Source organism: Ixodes scapularis, unplaced genomic scaffold (assembly GCF_016920785.2).
Source record: "Ixodes scapularis isolate PalLabHiFi unplaced genomic scaffold, ASM1692078v2 PGA_scaffold4__175_contigs__length_147842914, whole genome shotgun sequence".
Lineage (NCBI taxonomy): Eukaryota > Metazoa > Arthropoda > Arachnida > Ixodida > Ixodidae > Ixodes > Ixodes scapularis.
Window position 1 is genome coordinate 90,731,979 of NW_024609879.1, and position 17,386 is coordinate 90,749,364.

Below are 17,386 nucleotides of genomic sequence, written 5' to 3' on the forward strand. Positions count from 1 at the left end.
CTTTTTTAAAATTTTTTGGGCGACTATTATTGCACGAGGACAAAAACTAGCGCGCGTTTTATGGATTCTGAACGTGAGGGATTCATTCTAAGTGGCATCTGCGCAAAGTACACACAAAGCGCTCTGTAGTAAATGGCATCCGGCACTACCTGATAAGGACGCCAAATTCACGAAGCAAAAAAGCGAGAGCACAGTAAGCCACGCCCCGTATTTGTTAAACTCTCAGGGATCGGAGCGAGTCGTTCTTAGACGCTTTTATCGACTCGAGCCAAAGTCGTATTGGTTTCGGAACAATTCATAAGATGCTCGGAACCTGCTCAGGCTCTACGTTTCTCAATTAATCGGTGACCATAGCTCTATATTCACCAGCGTGGTAAAAGGCGACCTCTGAAGAATGCGAAGGTATATATATATATGTATATATACCCTCGGAAGAAACGAGGGGCATGTAAAACTGTTCCAAGAGTAAAAACGCTAAAAAAAAAATGGACAAGTGAGTGTGACGGACAACACAGAGCTTTGTGTTGTTCACTTCTTTCACGTGTCCCTTGTATTTTGGCACTTTCACCCGGGAAACTATGACTCACCAACGAGCCAAAATGATTTCCCTCTCTATACCCTCATCGAATCAAAGCAAATGCGATACTTCACTGCGATATAGGGATTATGCCGTTGCTACGCAAGACGCTTTTTTTTTTTTCTTTACACGGCAAAACGCTTTTTTTTTTTTTTTTTTTTTTTACACACTAGCGTTAAGGAATTTGTTTCTCAGATAATCCGGCGTCGGGAGATCCTGATTGGTCGATAGAGTCATGACGTCTTAGCGACATGAACTTGCGCGGGAATTTCAAACAACCCACAACGCTCACGCAAAACCTGACGTCGCGCGTGGAATGAGAGTCGTTCAAACATGACGTGTAATGCGAATCAAAGGTCACCGCGTGTTTCAAATGAGTTTACTTTATAAAGTGATTCATTTTCCTTAAAGAAACGTTTTAAGAATTTTAGGTGGGATTCGATCCACGAGCCTTCCTTCGGTTGAGACTTGACAGCCAGACACGCCACTGATTATAGGCCAGGCAAGGCCCGCTTGCAAGGCGAATGAGAAGGCGATGCGAACGGGGCCCGATAACGCTATCGCATTCCACTCTTAAAGGCAAAGCTTAAGCGTCCTCCAAAGTTTTTTTTTTTTTTTTTTTATGTATAATTGCCGACATTTTAAGGAACAGAATGTTTATTATGGTCACGTTTTTCGCTTCGTAATTAGATCTTCGGCGTTCTTAAAAGCGAACATTACAGTATCATTGACAGCTGCGAAGCAATATTAAGAGGCTCGGTATCCTCCACGACTTCAGACCAGACGTTGCCGTCGCAAATATTTCAGAAACACTCGATTCTCGGCCAAACTTCTGCCGCGCGTAGTGTGAAATATAGGTATCTATTATTTCGGACGTTTGAATTCCACGTCCGATTTTAGACCAATCTTTCCTTCCAAGTGAAAAACAGTCCCACGTATTTGTCGATTGTAACGCCCCTAGCAACTGTTTCTTTGGAGTGGTTCACGTCACACTTTCGTGGTACACCCCAACAATTCTACATCACTCCTTAATCTCTCATGGAGTTAAAAAAAAATGAAAGCTAAGTTTTGCGTTTTATGAAACAGTTTAGACCAGCACTTTCTTAAGAACAGCCAGGTACGCTGAAAAATTATGAAGGACTGTTGCAGCCGTTGAAGCTCATGTAGTCCTCGAGAGAATGGATGGATGGATGGATGCTAATGGCCGTATCCTTTATAACTGGCGGTAGCTTGCGCCACTTAACCTGGAACCGTAATCAGAATTCATCTCCTCGGAGTTCCGTTGAAGACTCCAGGCTAATAGCCGTATACTAAACTGATCAAAGTGTTCAATACAGTGGCGACACCGACCCCATAAAAGACACCATGTTGTCAAATCCTCTAGGAAACAACTTTGATAAGTTTGACTATACTCCACAAACCGCTCATATGTAGTGTTAATAAAAGTGCCCTTATAGTCCCCGCATGGCAGAAATTGCTAAATTTCTGCGAGAAAACGAAAGTCATTCGCTTCCCAGGGGGTTTAAATTCTGGACTCTCAGGCAAAACTATTTTGAGCTTGATTGCACTAATGTATGGTACTCTTAAGGCCTTTTAATATCATGAGACAATGTGTTGAGGCAAGTGAACTTGCAGGCCATGGCCTACAAGCAGGTTGCGTGCACCGTTCACTGTCTTTTAGGGCTGTGTATACACCGTTTCAGCGCTTATCACCCAGGCGCAAAATGGCGGGCCACTGGGCCGTCGGCGCATGCGCGGTGTTTACTATCCCGAAGGAGAGAGCTGCAGCGCATGCTTAGAACGCGTTCCGCAGACCAGCAGACAAAGACTACAGCGCGCAGAAGGCGATTGTTCGAATGGTTTATAACAGGCCGCAGCTTACCCGACCCTCCAGACCAAAGCACGACGTTTCCTGTGGTTCCGTGCGATACTTCCAGTCTAGTGGCGACATCTGCATAGTTGCCGCGATGAGGGGTATGTCGGACACTTCGTTCTCGATGCCTCCTGCTTCTATGAGTAGAATGCTGACTCGGAAGTCTTCGCTGAGCCTGTTCGCCAGGACTGCCCCGGCGGAGCCTCCTCCAACTACAAGAAAAAAAGTGCAGAGAAAACAAGATGAGCTTCACTGAAGCTTCTATAATAGAAGCCACTTAGGACATCGGTACTTTTTGTCAGAAATATCAATAAGCATGAGCTACTGTGACGTACACGTCAGGCTTAAGATTTTACTACAAAAGGGTTTGCTCCTGGTAATCCATACACCTCAAACCTTACCAGCTAGCTTGATGCTCTTTGTAGGTTGAAATATTGCACCTCGACGTTATTTGCCCTCTTCGTATTTCAATAAAGACACTCCACTGCTGCCTCCCACTTTCTAAACCGCTCGTTACCAGATATCCACAAACTCCGTAAGAGTAGGAGTGGAAATTAAAACCGACATGTCCTATTTTCGACGAAAGAAGGGAAAGATAAAAGAGCCTTGAGAAACACCGAAGAACATAAACGTAGTTCAGATTGGTCATTAAAAAAATTAAAATGATAGCACTATGATAATTACTTTCAATAGTAATATTATTAAAATATCACATTTCAATTCACTTAGAAAAAACTGCATTTGGAGCCTCATCGTACCTGCCAAAGTTACCTCAGTCTTTGATGTGTTGAACAAAATAAATATATAGTGCTTAACCTAATTATGCAATTATTGGTAATGCAAAATCTATAGACAAGTGCTCTAATTTCTACACGCGTGACCACCCTTCCAAGTAAAATAATATCGTATTTGAGAACAAGGAGAATTGCGGATATTAGTCCGCAGAATGCGTATACGAGCCAGTTGTGCTGTTTATGGTACCGATGAGATACAAACAAAAGAACATCAATGCCTTACAAGAATACTTCGACCTCTCGTCTACATTTCTGATCCACAGAATCCGAGGCTATACATGAGCAATAATTTGAATCATATGTTATACGGAAAAGAAAATGTACTAATGCTTACTGTTGTAAAAAAAAAAAAAAAAAAAAAAAAAGCCGCATTTAGTTGTAGTTTTTGGGGATCCCTAGTTTCAAGCACAAGCCCCATTCCTCTACACTGCATATACGGTCAAGGAAGCGAGCACAGGAATAAAAAAGGTGTGATTATACCAAGGTGCAAGTAGTAAAGAATGCCACCTTTCACACGTGAAATTCAAACTTCGTCGACACAATCTTCAGCCTTTCCCGGCCGATGAATACTTACGTTCACCATCAATGAGGCAAAAAGAAAAGAGTACCTTTCTTATTGAGCCTCACAGGGCTTTCTAAAGCAGGCGAAGTGAATTCCGATGTCAGAGGATCACGCTCGATTGTACTCAACTGCGTGTCTGAGCGGAAGGGTTAACGGCGGTGACCTGAATCGCGACGTTGGCCCGCCATGCAGCACTGCGGGCAGATCAACAAAACACTGATTTCGTTGACATGTTGGCCGTCCCCACTGTCTTCTGGAGTTGAAATTAAACTCTCTTCCTGGGTCAAATATAGCTCCGGCAGTTTATTTATTGTTTGTGTTTGTATGAACATAAGTAGAGCAGAGCTACTGCTTCTGCAAAAGGAAAAAAGAACGAAAAATAAACGATGTAAAATAATATTACAAAAATTAGATGACATAAATCAATTTAGAATGTCATATGTTGTACCACTATCATTTTCAAAATGAAACAGTTTGAATTTTTGTTTTTATTTTCGATTTGGCTAATTTTCGTATCTAAGATAAAGTCAGCGTGAAACGATTTTAACACTCGTCAAAAACCGATTATGCAGCGGCAGTCACAAAAAAAAAATTGTTTGGCCTTTTGACTCTGGTGAAGAAGAAAGACCAGCCAAGCTGTACTATGGTGGGCATGAGGTAATGGCCGGCTTCAAGTCGGCAAGCTAGAGTGGAAAGGCACAAAAAGTTGCCTCCATCTATGAGCGACGGCGGCAACCAGCAACCAGCAAGCCGGTTGTCTGGTTGCCGCCGTTGCTCATAGATGGCGGTAGCTGTCCAGAGATTTGAGTCATCATTTCTTTCCTGGCGGACACGATACGGGGAAAACAGGCACTTAATAGCTCCGCTGTAAAATAAATCGAGCATTGCAGAAAGCTTAAGCTCTGATGAAATCTAATCCAGTGTGTTGGAATAAGTTCAGGCACGTAGCCAGAATTTTGTTTCGGGGGGGGGGGGGGGGGGGGCGCTAATGACAAAATGCTGTATGAGGGGGAGGAGAAAGAGGAGGTCCCAGCAAAATAGAAAATTTTAGGAAGGGGGGGGGGGGGGGGAGGGCCCGGGCCCCATGCCCCCCCCGTCTACGTGCCTGGATAAGTTGCAAAGGTTTTAGTACTCAGCGTTTTCTAATTCATGAGTGTATGTGAAAAAGAAGAATTTCAGTAAATGGTTGATAGTGCGGCAGTGCGTGTCTCCTTTTCTTCGCTCCTTAGTTTTTTCCCTCTACGTTCAGCTGGAAACCTTCAGAAGTTTTCTAACTGATAGTTACGTGGGATATTCTTATATTTAGAGTTAAAAAATATAGGCCAGTGGTGCCCGCGATTGACTAGAGATCTCTATAGCTATTGCTGAACGCCTATCCATTCTCATTGAGAATTTAGGCAAACCGCTCCTACCTTTTGAGTTCGATAACTTTAGCACAAGCAAGAGGGGACCGGGCTTTCAGCTATGGGGAACACACTTTTTTTCTTTTTTTGCGGAGAAGGTGCGAAAAGGGAAGGGGGGGGGGGGGGGGGTGTTGATTTTTGTAACGATAGTGGATACTCGCTTATCATAGACGAAATCGACTAATTCGCCAATATTACCTCAATAGTAGGTATGCACGGTATTCATCTGAAACTATTTCACTTAGTACAAACTTTTATATTGTGTTTTAGATGAAATTTACCTTCAATACTGTTTAAATTTGTTGGTATTTGGGGACACATAAGAAATATCCTCAAACGTGTCCCCCCATGATACGCTGCTATTAAAAAGGTTTTATCTAGATTTTACTAGGTGCTTGCATGTGGCAAAATATATAAAGCTGAGAGACGAATAAAAATGCAAAAAGCTCCAGCCCCGGCCATAAAAACAGTGCTTATGAAATACACAATTAATGATAATGTTCAAAGGTGATGTCTTAGCTCTGATTTTTAATAATATATTCGTTAAAGAGACACTCAAGAGTGTTCTTCGTTCATAACAAACGTTTAGTACGCTTAGACGTTCCACACTATTCTAAGCAAGTAAAGAAGCGTTTTTCGTCTGTGCGTTTATTCTCGTTTCCCATAATAATACTCACCGTTGATTAAGAAAGCGTCTGTGTTATTCTGTTGCCCTTATATAAAGTATATATAAAGTAAGAATAAATCCGTCATATAGTCACTGTATTAGAAAATGTGCTCAATGTGAATGTCATAGAGATTTAAGAATTCAAAACAAATTGCAGAACATTTGTAAACAGTGACTACAATTATTTTATATGAACTGGTATATTTTGTTTTGTGTTTTATTGACGCCCCTTCTGTGTTGAGTTGTTTTATTTTTTATGTGTCCACTAGATTAATATTGTTATGTGGTGATTTCACTCTTTTTGTTATGTGATATCATTTTTAAAGCGTAAAAAGAGCAGTTTTATTTTCACTGGCACCTTTTCGGACGCCGTTATAAAATAAATTGTGAAGTTATACAATCTTCAACGGAGAGTTGCCCCGTTCATATGTCCTTGTGAATTTTAAGGTGCTACTTATTGTTATGATTGACTCTTAAATATGTCTTCTTCGTTTCTATGTTTGGTTACTCCCAGTGAGACAGACTGACGATTTTTTGTATTTTTATGTTGCTATAATGAGCATATGTGTAACTAGTTTTTCTTTTAATTTTGAATTATTTTAACCCCTTCGGTTACTTGAAAATATATCGTAGGCCCGCTGAGCTGTTATGTCTGATATGCTAGTTTGAGTAATATTGCGACCAGTATTTGTTAAATAAATGCAAACAGAGCAGTAAACAAGTAATGTAACGCGGAATTTTCTGAGACTTTTTTAATTGGGTTCAGAGCTTGTCCTTTTCTTTTTTGTTAAATGTCTATACTCCTAACTTCAGGCGACGGCAAGCACGCCTCCTCCTCCCATTAAAGGACCAGGCACGTAGGGGGGGGGGGGGGGGGGGGGGGGGGGGAGGCGGAGGCATGGGGCTCGGGCGTTTCTCGAAATCTTCTATTTTGCTGGGACCCCCTTTCTCGTTTCCCCCTCATACAGTATTTTGTCATGAGCGCCCCCCCCCCCCCCCCCAAAAAAAAAAAAAGAAAAAAAAAATCCTGGCTACGTGCCTGTAAAGACCACATATGAAATGAAAGCGCAACACGATTTTATACATACAGGGGGAGGGGGGGGGGTTCATAAAGGTAATATTATCGGCACCGAAAATCGAAAAAAAGGTGTACAAAACAGGAATCCACGCGAGCTTGCGCGTCCCTGTTTCGTCGTAGTATAAACATCGCGCACTATATATCCGCTCTAAAGAGTCGAAGCAGGAATGCCACCGCCAGTCGGGAAGGTCGAAGCACGTGCAGTGATCCGTTTTCACCATTTGAAGGGAAGCAATTCCAAGGAGATTCATTCCGAGCTGATGGTGGCGTTCGGGCACTACTCCCCAGTCTAAAAAGTTGTGGTTAAATGGCGCATACGCTTCTAGCGTGGATAAACAAGCCTGAGAGCATTTCAATGATGACGACCGATAGTGATTGCTGAAGTGGAGCAAAACCTTAACACTTAAAACGTGGAGTTCTATAACAGAGCCCCCACAGAAACTCTGTAATAGGGTATCTCCGACAAGTTGCCCATCGATTGAAAAATGTGAGTGTCTTTTGGGTGGCGAATATATAGAGAGGGATTGAACTTTCACGTGGGCGTCTTTGCTGAATAATTTCTATTTATTCACGTCAATATTACGAACTTTTTGAACGCCCCTCGTAGAGGCGCGCAAAGCGAGAAAAAAAAAAACATTTGGAATCAGTGAAATCGTCTACGAGGAACTTCCTGAGACGCAGAAACGCCCCTTTTTATGGTTTCGTCTCGGCGAAATCCTCTTCGTGACCCGCGTCAACTCCTCGCGTAACATCGTAGACACATCAAAAGCGAGGCCTAAAGTGCGCACATATTTGCAGCCTCTAACGCGGTCACTGCCACATTCATGAAGCCAAACCTCTTTCATGGCCGCGCTCCGCCCCGGGGCAGACAGGTCTCGAGACTCTTTGAGGTCATCAGGTAAAGGAGGTTTGACTGGTTCCTTTCGACATTGGAAACCGTTCAGCCGGCAGCGAACAAGTGAAACTGTAAGAATTACCTGAGTGTTACTAAAACTGCGAATTTTATTCCTTAATAAATGGTCGATGCATTCACCTCGCGACGAAGACAGAAAGACGACGAGCGCCATGACGGTGCACTTTTGGCGCTGTTTGATTGGCTTCACTGAACTGTAGCCTCACCTGCTGTTGGACTTAAAGTAAAACGAAGAATAACGTTTCGTTATACGTCCAACCGCAGTGCAGACAGGAACACGTACAACCACGAACATACATACTAAAAGAAATAGTAATAACCTGGCCTTCCCTGTACATGATCGATTAGTTTACCGATGATAGAACACCTGTATACCCTTTTTATGGAAAACGCCACCAGGTGGTACCCCAGTCTCTGACGTCCCAGAGATCTTCCGGTTTATAAAGACGACGGAAAAAGGCCACCGTAACACCGCTACTTGAAATGTAGATGAAGCGTTTAACCACCAATTCTCCAGGCGAACGCCCAAAGAAGGAAGGAGTGCGAGATCTGTTAAAATGTTTTGAGTACTCTTCCACGGCCGCTCGATTAGGACTGATCGAGTAGCCGGGATTCTTGTAAACCAACTTGCCTCCTCTAAGATGTAATATTGTACAGCAGTAAAGGTTCGTCCCTTGGTTGTATAGATGATGACTGCCCGGCGGTGTCTTGCGGGGCCAATCGTTTGATGAGCCTTGTTCGGTGGGTGATCAGAAGAGTGCGACAGATGCGGGAGGACTTCGTCTAAACTGTTTATTTAGACGTTACGAGCTATTGTACACAGTATATACAAAGCAAAGGGAATTCACCGTCCTCCAAATTAGTCCAAGTCCAAGCCAGAAAGGGCTTCTCTCTCCCCCGTCACGGACTTTTGAAGACGCTGACCCCCTCACTCTCGGGCGAGGATCAACCAATCATTTCAAAGTTTTGCTGGAGCCACGTGATATCCACCGTCCAATAGTTGGCAAGGGCGTCGATACACATTCGTTAACTTGCCAACGGACTACAGCCGACAGCTCCGTAACTTCGTCCGTGCATCCCGTTGCAGACATAGCGGCGCCTCTCCGGAACCCCCAGGTTGAAACCCAAGAGGCTCCGTAGAATGCGCAAGCCTCCAGATTCAAAATAAAAAACAACATCTCTTCCCGAGGGGTCATCCCGATGGGGGAGACACAGGAAGACGCTCTCCAGGGGGGCCGCGACGGCAGAAAGGCCCACGCGGTCTCCCGCTAGAAAAATAAAACTACACAAAACGACCGGGGAGGGAGCATCATACACGCCGCCGGACAAGACGACCGTCGCCCGACCGATCGAGAAACCAGCCGTCTTTCCCAGAACCCTTACAACAGCCAAAGGCCCTCGTTAAATCTCCAACTTTGTTGTCCGTCTAGCATTTATGCTTTCTAGCACTAATGACATAAGCAAGCTCAACAGGTTCGCAGAGACGGTGCAACCAGAAGTCGCTTGGGACGCAAGCATAGATTTATTACAATAAACGCTAGAGGCTCAGCTGGCGCTAGTGTCTACGGGACTTCCGGTTGCAAATTGAAGCAGACAGCATGCAGTCTACATTTCCAGCCTTCCTGTGTATTCCTATGGGAAAACGGGCGTGAATTTTTTCTCTTCGGTGGAAAATAACATGAATAACTGTTGTCATTTCGGTTGTACCGGATAGCATGCACATTTATTGGTATTGTGAAAGTGTAACTGCTTTAGTTACTGCATTTTTCTTTACTACTGAATGATGTTAAATTTCGCTCTATTTCAGGCCCAAACCTCTGTTGCAAGGAAGCTTGTATGAAAAAACGAGCGACGATTCTAAGCAAACTAACGATCGAAAGGAATGTAGATTGTGTTCAAGGTTTGCTAGCATTTCGGTGGTGCTTATATATTGCCAATATGCCCGTACTGTGATTAGATGAAAATTACTCCGTCGTGCATCTTTACGATCGGTTAAAAAAAACATCCGAAAGCAAGAAACAACGCACGTGAGCTACGAAAGGTGTGTCGTTTTATTATTTCCTATGTAGGGCAGTTTTTATCGGGCACCTGCTCGATCTCAGGCTCCCCCTATTTGCAAAGATTTGGAGCGTGCGGGTGATGATTTGAACCCAAAACAAGCATCTTCGCACATATCCATGAGCAGAAAGAATAAAACAGTACTTATTTATTGCAAATCTGACAATATTTCGTGGCTTTCAATTAATTTTAAACGTCTGCATGCACAAGGAGTTACTTATCCAGTGTTACTGCGTAGTTCTTGCCGTCTCTCTTGGTTTTCCACATGTCCTTCGTTCATTTGGCACGTATATCTCGCATGCTGGAAGGCGTCGACGCCGTGTTCGCGCTAACAGTGCCCGACAGTGCACATAAATACACGTACGATGCGGTTTCAGCACCGTTTTCATGCCACGAATTTCAAATAAAAATGCTGCAACTGACCAATTATTTCGTCTGCGTGACTGAGAAATTTTCCAATGTGCCTAGTACGTACAAATTATTCGTGATATTTGCTCTTATAATCGAGCGCAGAGAGAAAATGCACTCGCTTTCTCCCATAGAAATGCATTACCGGAAGTCAAGTTCTGACTGCTTGCTGTCTGCTTCAAGATGCAACAGCACATTAGCGCCAGCTAAGCCTCTAGCGTTTATTGTAATAACTCTATGGACGCAAGCGGCACTTCATGTTTGTAAACAGCAAAAGACATTACGAACGCCGTGACGTTGTGTTTTGTACGCTATTTGATTGGTCCCATCGGCTCCTAGCGTTGGCTGCACCCGAACTTATGGTGAAGAAAAGAAGTATACATCAAAAGCCGCATGAAGTCAATGAATATCGTCGGTATGGACTGATATTTTGTGAGGTCGAGATAAACTTGGTGTAAAAACTTCCACATCGGTCTCGAAGGCGAGGAAGAAGTCAGAAGAACAGGGCAGGGTATACGGGTGGATCGACCGATTTTTACGAGCAGCGGGAGCAGCGGGGCAAGCCGGCTCCAACCGTTTCTCCTGGATTCGATGTCCTTCTTTTGCTTGCAAATATTGTATATAAAGTTCGCTGTCGAATTAAACACTGCCAACGACCAGGAGTTCCTTCACTAAGTGTGTAATGATCCCTGCACTCTCAGAGGGTAACTAAAAAGGTTTCTGCGATCGTCAGTTCTTGGTCATAACTGATCCTACTGGCCCTAAGTATCCTAAAAATACAAAAATTAAAATCACGTGACGCGATTTCTCTTTTAAAAACGTGATGAAAGCTCAGGACACAACCATTTCTGAGCAGATTCTTCCGCTCAAAAAAAGGCGGGGCATATCCCTGCAGTGGTATCAGCGCGGTGACGATGGGAGCTCGTCGGCCAATCGCAAGCCGCCTCTCTCGGAGAGGCGGCTCGCGATTGTCTAAATTCACTTGCGGGAAAAATTCACAGCATGCCGCTAGGACATTATCACATGACGCAGGTTGGTAAACTGACTCGGAAGATAGAGAGTTCCTGCATAGGCTCCCTACAGGGGCCAGAGTTGCGCGTCTGTTTTACACGCGCCGCCGTGCCGCTATTTGCCGAGATCCGATCACGTGAGGGACAGACTCAAATGCCGTGCAGGAAAGTAGACGCTGTGCGCGCCCCGCCGTAGGTTTCCCTACTTTTGAGCGCGCCGTGAGGAGCAGACTCCGAACGCCGTGCAGGAAAGCCGGCGCTACGGGGATGAACGCAAAGCTCTGGCTCCCGTAGGGAGCCTATAGAAAACAGGAACTCTAGGAAGGGATGCCGCTAAGCGCTCCTGGTGGGGGAAGCTGGTACTACAAACAGCCCGACCTCCAGAAATTCATTGCGGTTACTTTAGGGTCCCCCCTCGTATTTACTTGTGGCGCCGTCTCCGGATAGGCTGCATCGTAGAAGGGTGCTGAGCTGAGCTAGTTGCTAAGCATTAAACATGGATAAAACTAGAAAAAAAGTGTAGGAAGCTGTGGAAGAATACAGCAGACAGGACAGACGCTGAACTCACAAGTCAATATTTCATTCAGAGGACAAGAACAAAGAAGAGTGACATTTATCAAACAAGCACGTGCTCATGGACCAAGAACCCAAGGGCGTGAGGCTTCAGCCATAACTTCAGCTCATCAAAGCGCTTCGAAACGATATTTTTTTGATTTTTTTAAATACTCCTGCTCACACAGCACTCCCCCAAACCTTGTATAATAAACTCCTCATAAATTTCTCTGGAGAGTTTATTTCTTATATCTACCCATGATAGTGGTACTAGCCAGAGTTGGATTTCAAGAGCAAGCTTGACAGTGCAGGGGTAAATGACCCCTCTGACCCCACCCCTAATGTAAGAGACAGGTTATGACCTCGTAGCCTTTCATTAATACACCGTCGAGTATGCCCTACATGCGTTCTACATCATGTTAAGGCATAGCCTTCTCTATACTCACAAAGCGTGGCTGTTCGACGACGGAGCCATAGAGTGCCCGGTCGAAGATTTGGAGCGCGAGGATCCGGTAGCACAGAGCATTTCTCATGGAGTCTGGTATTCTGCGCACAGCCTTTGCAGCGGCGAGGACCCGAAACATGTTTTTTCTAAACCTGACGAGAAAAGAAGCTGTAGCCCAAGGAACGCGAGAAGCACGAGCGGACATTTCATCGCTCGGGACAAGTGTGTTTCGGCGTCTCGCCGCAGCGGGGCGCCCGTGGCACCATTCCATCAGAGCCGTATATGGGGAGAGTTTGGTCAGTCTATGATCTCGCCGCCGTAACGCTCTCCTCCCGAGCGAGCCAATCAGCACGCGGCGCAGAGCGAGAGGCATGAGCGCATGCGCGCGAACTCCCGGCTGCTCGCAGCCAAGCTCGCAGCTGAGTAGGGAGGGCCGCCATCTTCGATCATTCTCCCGGCGGAATGCGTGAAATCGGCATCTAAATCTCGATTATTGCCTTTTATATCGCTGGCTCTGGCAAGAAAATGACATTCTGTGATTCCTTGGTGGGTTAAAAAGCTAATAAATGAAGATTTTTCGCCGTATGGCCACACACTTTTATTCAGGCGAAAAAAAGCCGGCCCCTAGCAGACGACGCGTAGCCTCAGCAGCGCTCTTCTCCGACCAGTCTCCGACAGCGTTGCTCAAAAATGGCGGTCGTCTCCTCTCTGCTCCCTTCTTTTTCTCTCGCTCCTTCGGCGCTCTCCTCCCTTTCATTTACTTTTCTCCTCTCCGGCGCCTTCGTCGCCACACCCACTGGCCAAACTCTCCCAATATACGACTCTGCATCCCATTTAGCCATGGAGAATAGAAGGGTAGGAGAGGGCATGACGTCGGCCGCGTAGCCTCCACAAGCCATGCTCCCTTGACGCCTCGCCTCTTTCTCATTTTCCTCCTTACTCTCCTCACTTACCATGCCAACGTGCCCACATCACGTGACCGTAGCTAGACTTCGTCTTGCTGTGGGGTACTAGAATACACCACAGTCTAGACTTCGACCTGATAAAACCTACCGGACGGAGCGCGCGCAAGCCTGCAAGAAGTTCTTCTACAATCAACCATCCATCTAGCACGTGACATGTCACGCGCACCAATCGCCAGAGAGATCTGCGGTCACGCTGGGCACAAAATCGTTTAAACTTTTTATGACTAGGCTTCACCAATATTGCAACGTGCCCCCTCCTAGTACTTCTAACCTCCTTGCATTTAGCGCTCTCTGGGCGGCACCATCTTGTTCGACAGCAGCGCCCACTCCATACATCTGGGAAATTCAGCGGGTTCTGCCAATACCACGTTCTGCGGGGTAAAACGAGAGAGAGGGCACGCGCCCGACTTCGCTAGCAGACGACAAAACGGGAGGTTGCCATTCTCCATCTTTGGGCTGTATCGGCGGGCTGTACGGAACATCGAACTCTCGCTCGTGGCTGCCGTTGTGAAGTGGTTCGCGTTTTTAGAATAGTTACGGCTACTTCAAAATCAGCCTAGAGCTCTCTGTTGTTCTACTTCGGTAAATGATCAACTGACATATCTTTTTTCGGTTACTTAAATAGCAGTTGAGTCAGCCGGCAGTACTACCCTCAACTACTGCGTGTATTGCGGCAGGAGAGCACGTTTTATTTATTATTTCAGACATCCACTCATGCTCGCTAAAGGCCTACACCAGTACGAACTTTGTATAGTAAAAAAGGTACAGCCACCGGATTCACTTTTCGCCCGAGAGACCGGCCAGTCTGACAAAGTTTTCCCTATTTTTTTTTATTTGCACGCAGATAACAGCGCAATTGGAATATTTTAGTCTTTTTTTATCTAGCGTAGTAATACACGATAACTGGCATACCAAAATCTGCGCATCTGCGCTTGAAATTCCCAAAATGACGCGATTTTAAACAGATGTTTGTACGCCAGCCGGATGCTAGGTACTGCTCACCCAGCGGAGCAGACGAGATACGGGCGAGAGGGGGAGGGCATTTTTTTTCTCTTTTTACCCTCTCTGCTATTACCCTAATTGAACGGTACCTACAAGACGGGAAAAAGCTGACACGTGCCGCTGCGCCACTATTCGCCGAGATCCGATCACGTGAGGAGCCAGATCAAGTGCCTTGCAGGAGCAGCGGCCAGCACTGGAGCCCTGGACTAGAGGCCCCACACATCTTCGGATATTACCATATTCAAATAAAAGCTTACATCATCATCACGCGCTTCGGCGTACGTCTTACCGCTTTTGAGTGCGCCGCGCGCCTAGAACGCGCTGCGCCGCTATTCGCCGAATTCAGTCACGTGACGAGCGGGATCAACATGCCGTGCAGGGAAGACAGCGCTACGGAGATGAACGCGCAACTCTGGCTCCCGTTGTGAGCCTATACAGGAACTCAAGACTCTCGTCTGCCACTCTACCTTTTCACTTTCGACGGCCGCTTCACGCGACGATCTGCCAGGCTTTGTCAGTATAGAGGAGGATATGGTTTAGGGGATGCTGTACACTACGCACGAGGAATAGGGCACAAAAGGGTTAGTCTGTTTCCTTTATATTTTGGTCGGAAAAGTTTTTCCAAATTTAAGTGGACCTTGAAACAAATTTGTCCATTTTTTTTTTTTTGTGGTGCTGAAAAACAACTGGAACCCCCCATCGTTGGCTAATTGTTTTAATAGATGCGATACCTTGTGCAAGTAAGAAACCACTACTACCCGTTTCTTCCCAAATGCGCTTTTTACTTTATCAAGCTTTTACTTTTTTTTAACCAAGGATCGCACTAGGTCGTTTAACACCTGCCATGGGAACCCGCATGACCGGAGTCTCTCAAACTGAGCCACCTTGAAGCTGTCATTAATGCAATGAATGATTTTATTTTAGGACTGATCAAGACATGAGAAAGCAATACCCGTTTTGAAAATTGTGGGGTGCACATATGCAATGTAAAATACCCTTTTTTGGACGCGGAAAGAAGTACCAGCATATACGGTTGGTGTGAAGTGCTAGCGAGGCCTAGAAATTGTAAGACCTTAGGCTTTTGGAGCCAAAGCTATATTGTCTCCTGTATTCTTCTGCAGTTCCCTACCTTTTCCCCCCTTATTTTAACCATCCTATAGGCTGTACATTGCCACTTTGATGACATAGCAAGAACTGTTACTACCAAAGTCTGTAATTTAAGAATTCCTTAAGATATGTGACGCGTGAAGGTCAACGCAACCGATTATTCAATTAATTAATCGCATAAAGGACAGCAATTTATTGAATAACCTTTTTAATCGACGGCCTTCCCTGGAAGTCTTGTGCGTGTACCAGATCTGCTACAACATCGTAAACAATTGCAGTATTTCAAACAACAAAAAAATGCGTTGTAAGAAAAAGGGGAAAAAAAGTAGACAAGCAAACTACCGGTTGGTGGCCCAGACTGTAGCCCCAACCCGTTAAAGAAACTCGTAGTGGCATTTGTTGGCTTCCACGCGGCGGCCGGGTCGGTTAAAGCGAGTGGAGCGCGGCTTTTTTGTAGCTTTTGAAGGACGACCAAGAAAGAAAACGAAGCAAAGATCTGGTTTCGTGGCGGATGTGTTGGCTGGGTCATCTGGCCACTTGAAAAGGGGGGAGGAACTGGCGGCGAGGGAAGCCCTCGAAGCCTCCAAGTTTCGGAGGAAGAAAACGCTAGAAACGGTGCTGCCGTACTCGGGGCGTGGTCTTTCCAAGAGAATAATCGTAAAAAATAAGTGTAGACGTGGGCGCTGGGAAGAGGGTTTTGTTGGCTTCGCTTGTTCATTGCGCTCGTGTGTTTTGAGGGCTCACGGTTGTTTAGAAGGAGAACACAAAGAAAAGTCATGGTCCTCGACACTCAAAGATATGTTTAAGTATGCCCTTAAATTCGTGGGTGGCGTTTCTTCAAGACGCCATTTAGTGTCGTCCTTTATAAACAAATGGCGTTTTTCTTTTATTGCTGTGCTCTGGCGATTTTCAAGTTAAATAGTGAATGAAATAAGCAGGCTAGTTGGTCAGTTTTTATAAGTTGTACTAGTATTCAGCGCATCCGAAATATCATCAGGAAAGGTAGGCAAATAACTGTCTCCAAAATAAAAACAAAATAGAAAAGCGCTGAGAGACACGGACTAGTAAGTTAAGTGAACACAGAGATTCGCCTTACAGCTGAAGTTTCTTAAAAAACACGACGTAACTATAATTGGACTTTCCCTGACACGCGCATATGTCCCCCCCCCCCCCCCCCCCCCCCCCCCTTAGTTCAATATTAAGATGACTCACATTTCGTCTCTGAATCATCAGCGAAAATATTTTATTCGGGCAACATGTTCTATTTCAAAATTCAACACTATACCTAGGCTTTTAATACTTTTTTTCTTGTTTAACCAAAGGCATTGTGTGCGCCCTTAACGCACCTTCAATTTCCTTGTATGAAAAAGAAATCACGAAAATGATGCTACACACGGTGTTTGACCAACACCTCTCAGAAAACAATGCCGTGGCGCTGGATTGACTACGTCACCAAAAGGAGGCCAGTGTTTGATTGGACTTGAGTGCTGCGTCATCGTTCGGCTGGGACTCGGGTCCTCTCTGATTGGACACGAGCCCCTGCCGAATGCTGACACGGCAGTCGTGTCCAACCAGTGCACCTCGCTGGCCTTCAGTTGCTGACGAAGAAAATCGAGCGCTATAGCCTTGTTAGAACAGGAGGCGTTGCTTGGACACGGATTAACGTGAAAAAGTGACAAGTGGTTCTTTTGTCTCGTTATTTCTGTCTATTTTTTTAACACACAATGCGTTTTATCAGCCGATTTTCATGGAGTTCTGTAACGTCTAATTGTAACGTCCAGCTGTGACAGCCGGCGTTAGAGAGGAACCGACGCCGAAAGGCGTTACACAGGGAACCATGTAAAACGGCATCAGTCCCCTGGCAGGTTGTGAGATTGTGAGCCAAGTGCTTGACCAACTGAGCTATCCAGGGTCGGCGGTTGCTAGCACGCAAAAGGGAACCCATATTGGCGCGGCGCGCGTCTCGCGGGCC

The 17,386-nt window shown here is 45.4% G+C and overlaps 1 protein-coding gene across 1 annotated transcript in view; it reads right to left on the reverse strand.

Moving 5' to 3' along the window:
- The window catches only part of LOC8023303 (glucose dehydrogenase [FAD, quinone]-like), a 111,058-nt gene that overhangs the window by 26,191 nt on the left and 67,481 nt on the right, over window positions 1-17,386 (reverse strand). Inside the window, exon 2 of the mRNA XM_040223565.1 lies at window positions 2,460-2,662. Within this exon, the coding sequence (XP_040079499.1) occupies window positions 2,460-2,662 (203 nt within the window). The remainder of the gene's footprint in view (window positions 1-2,459; window positions 2,663-17,386) is intronic.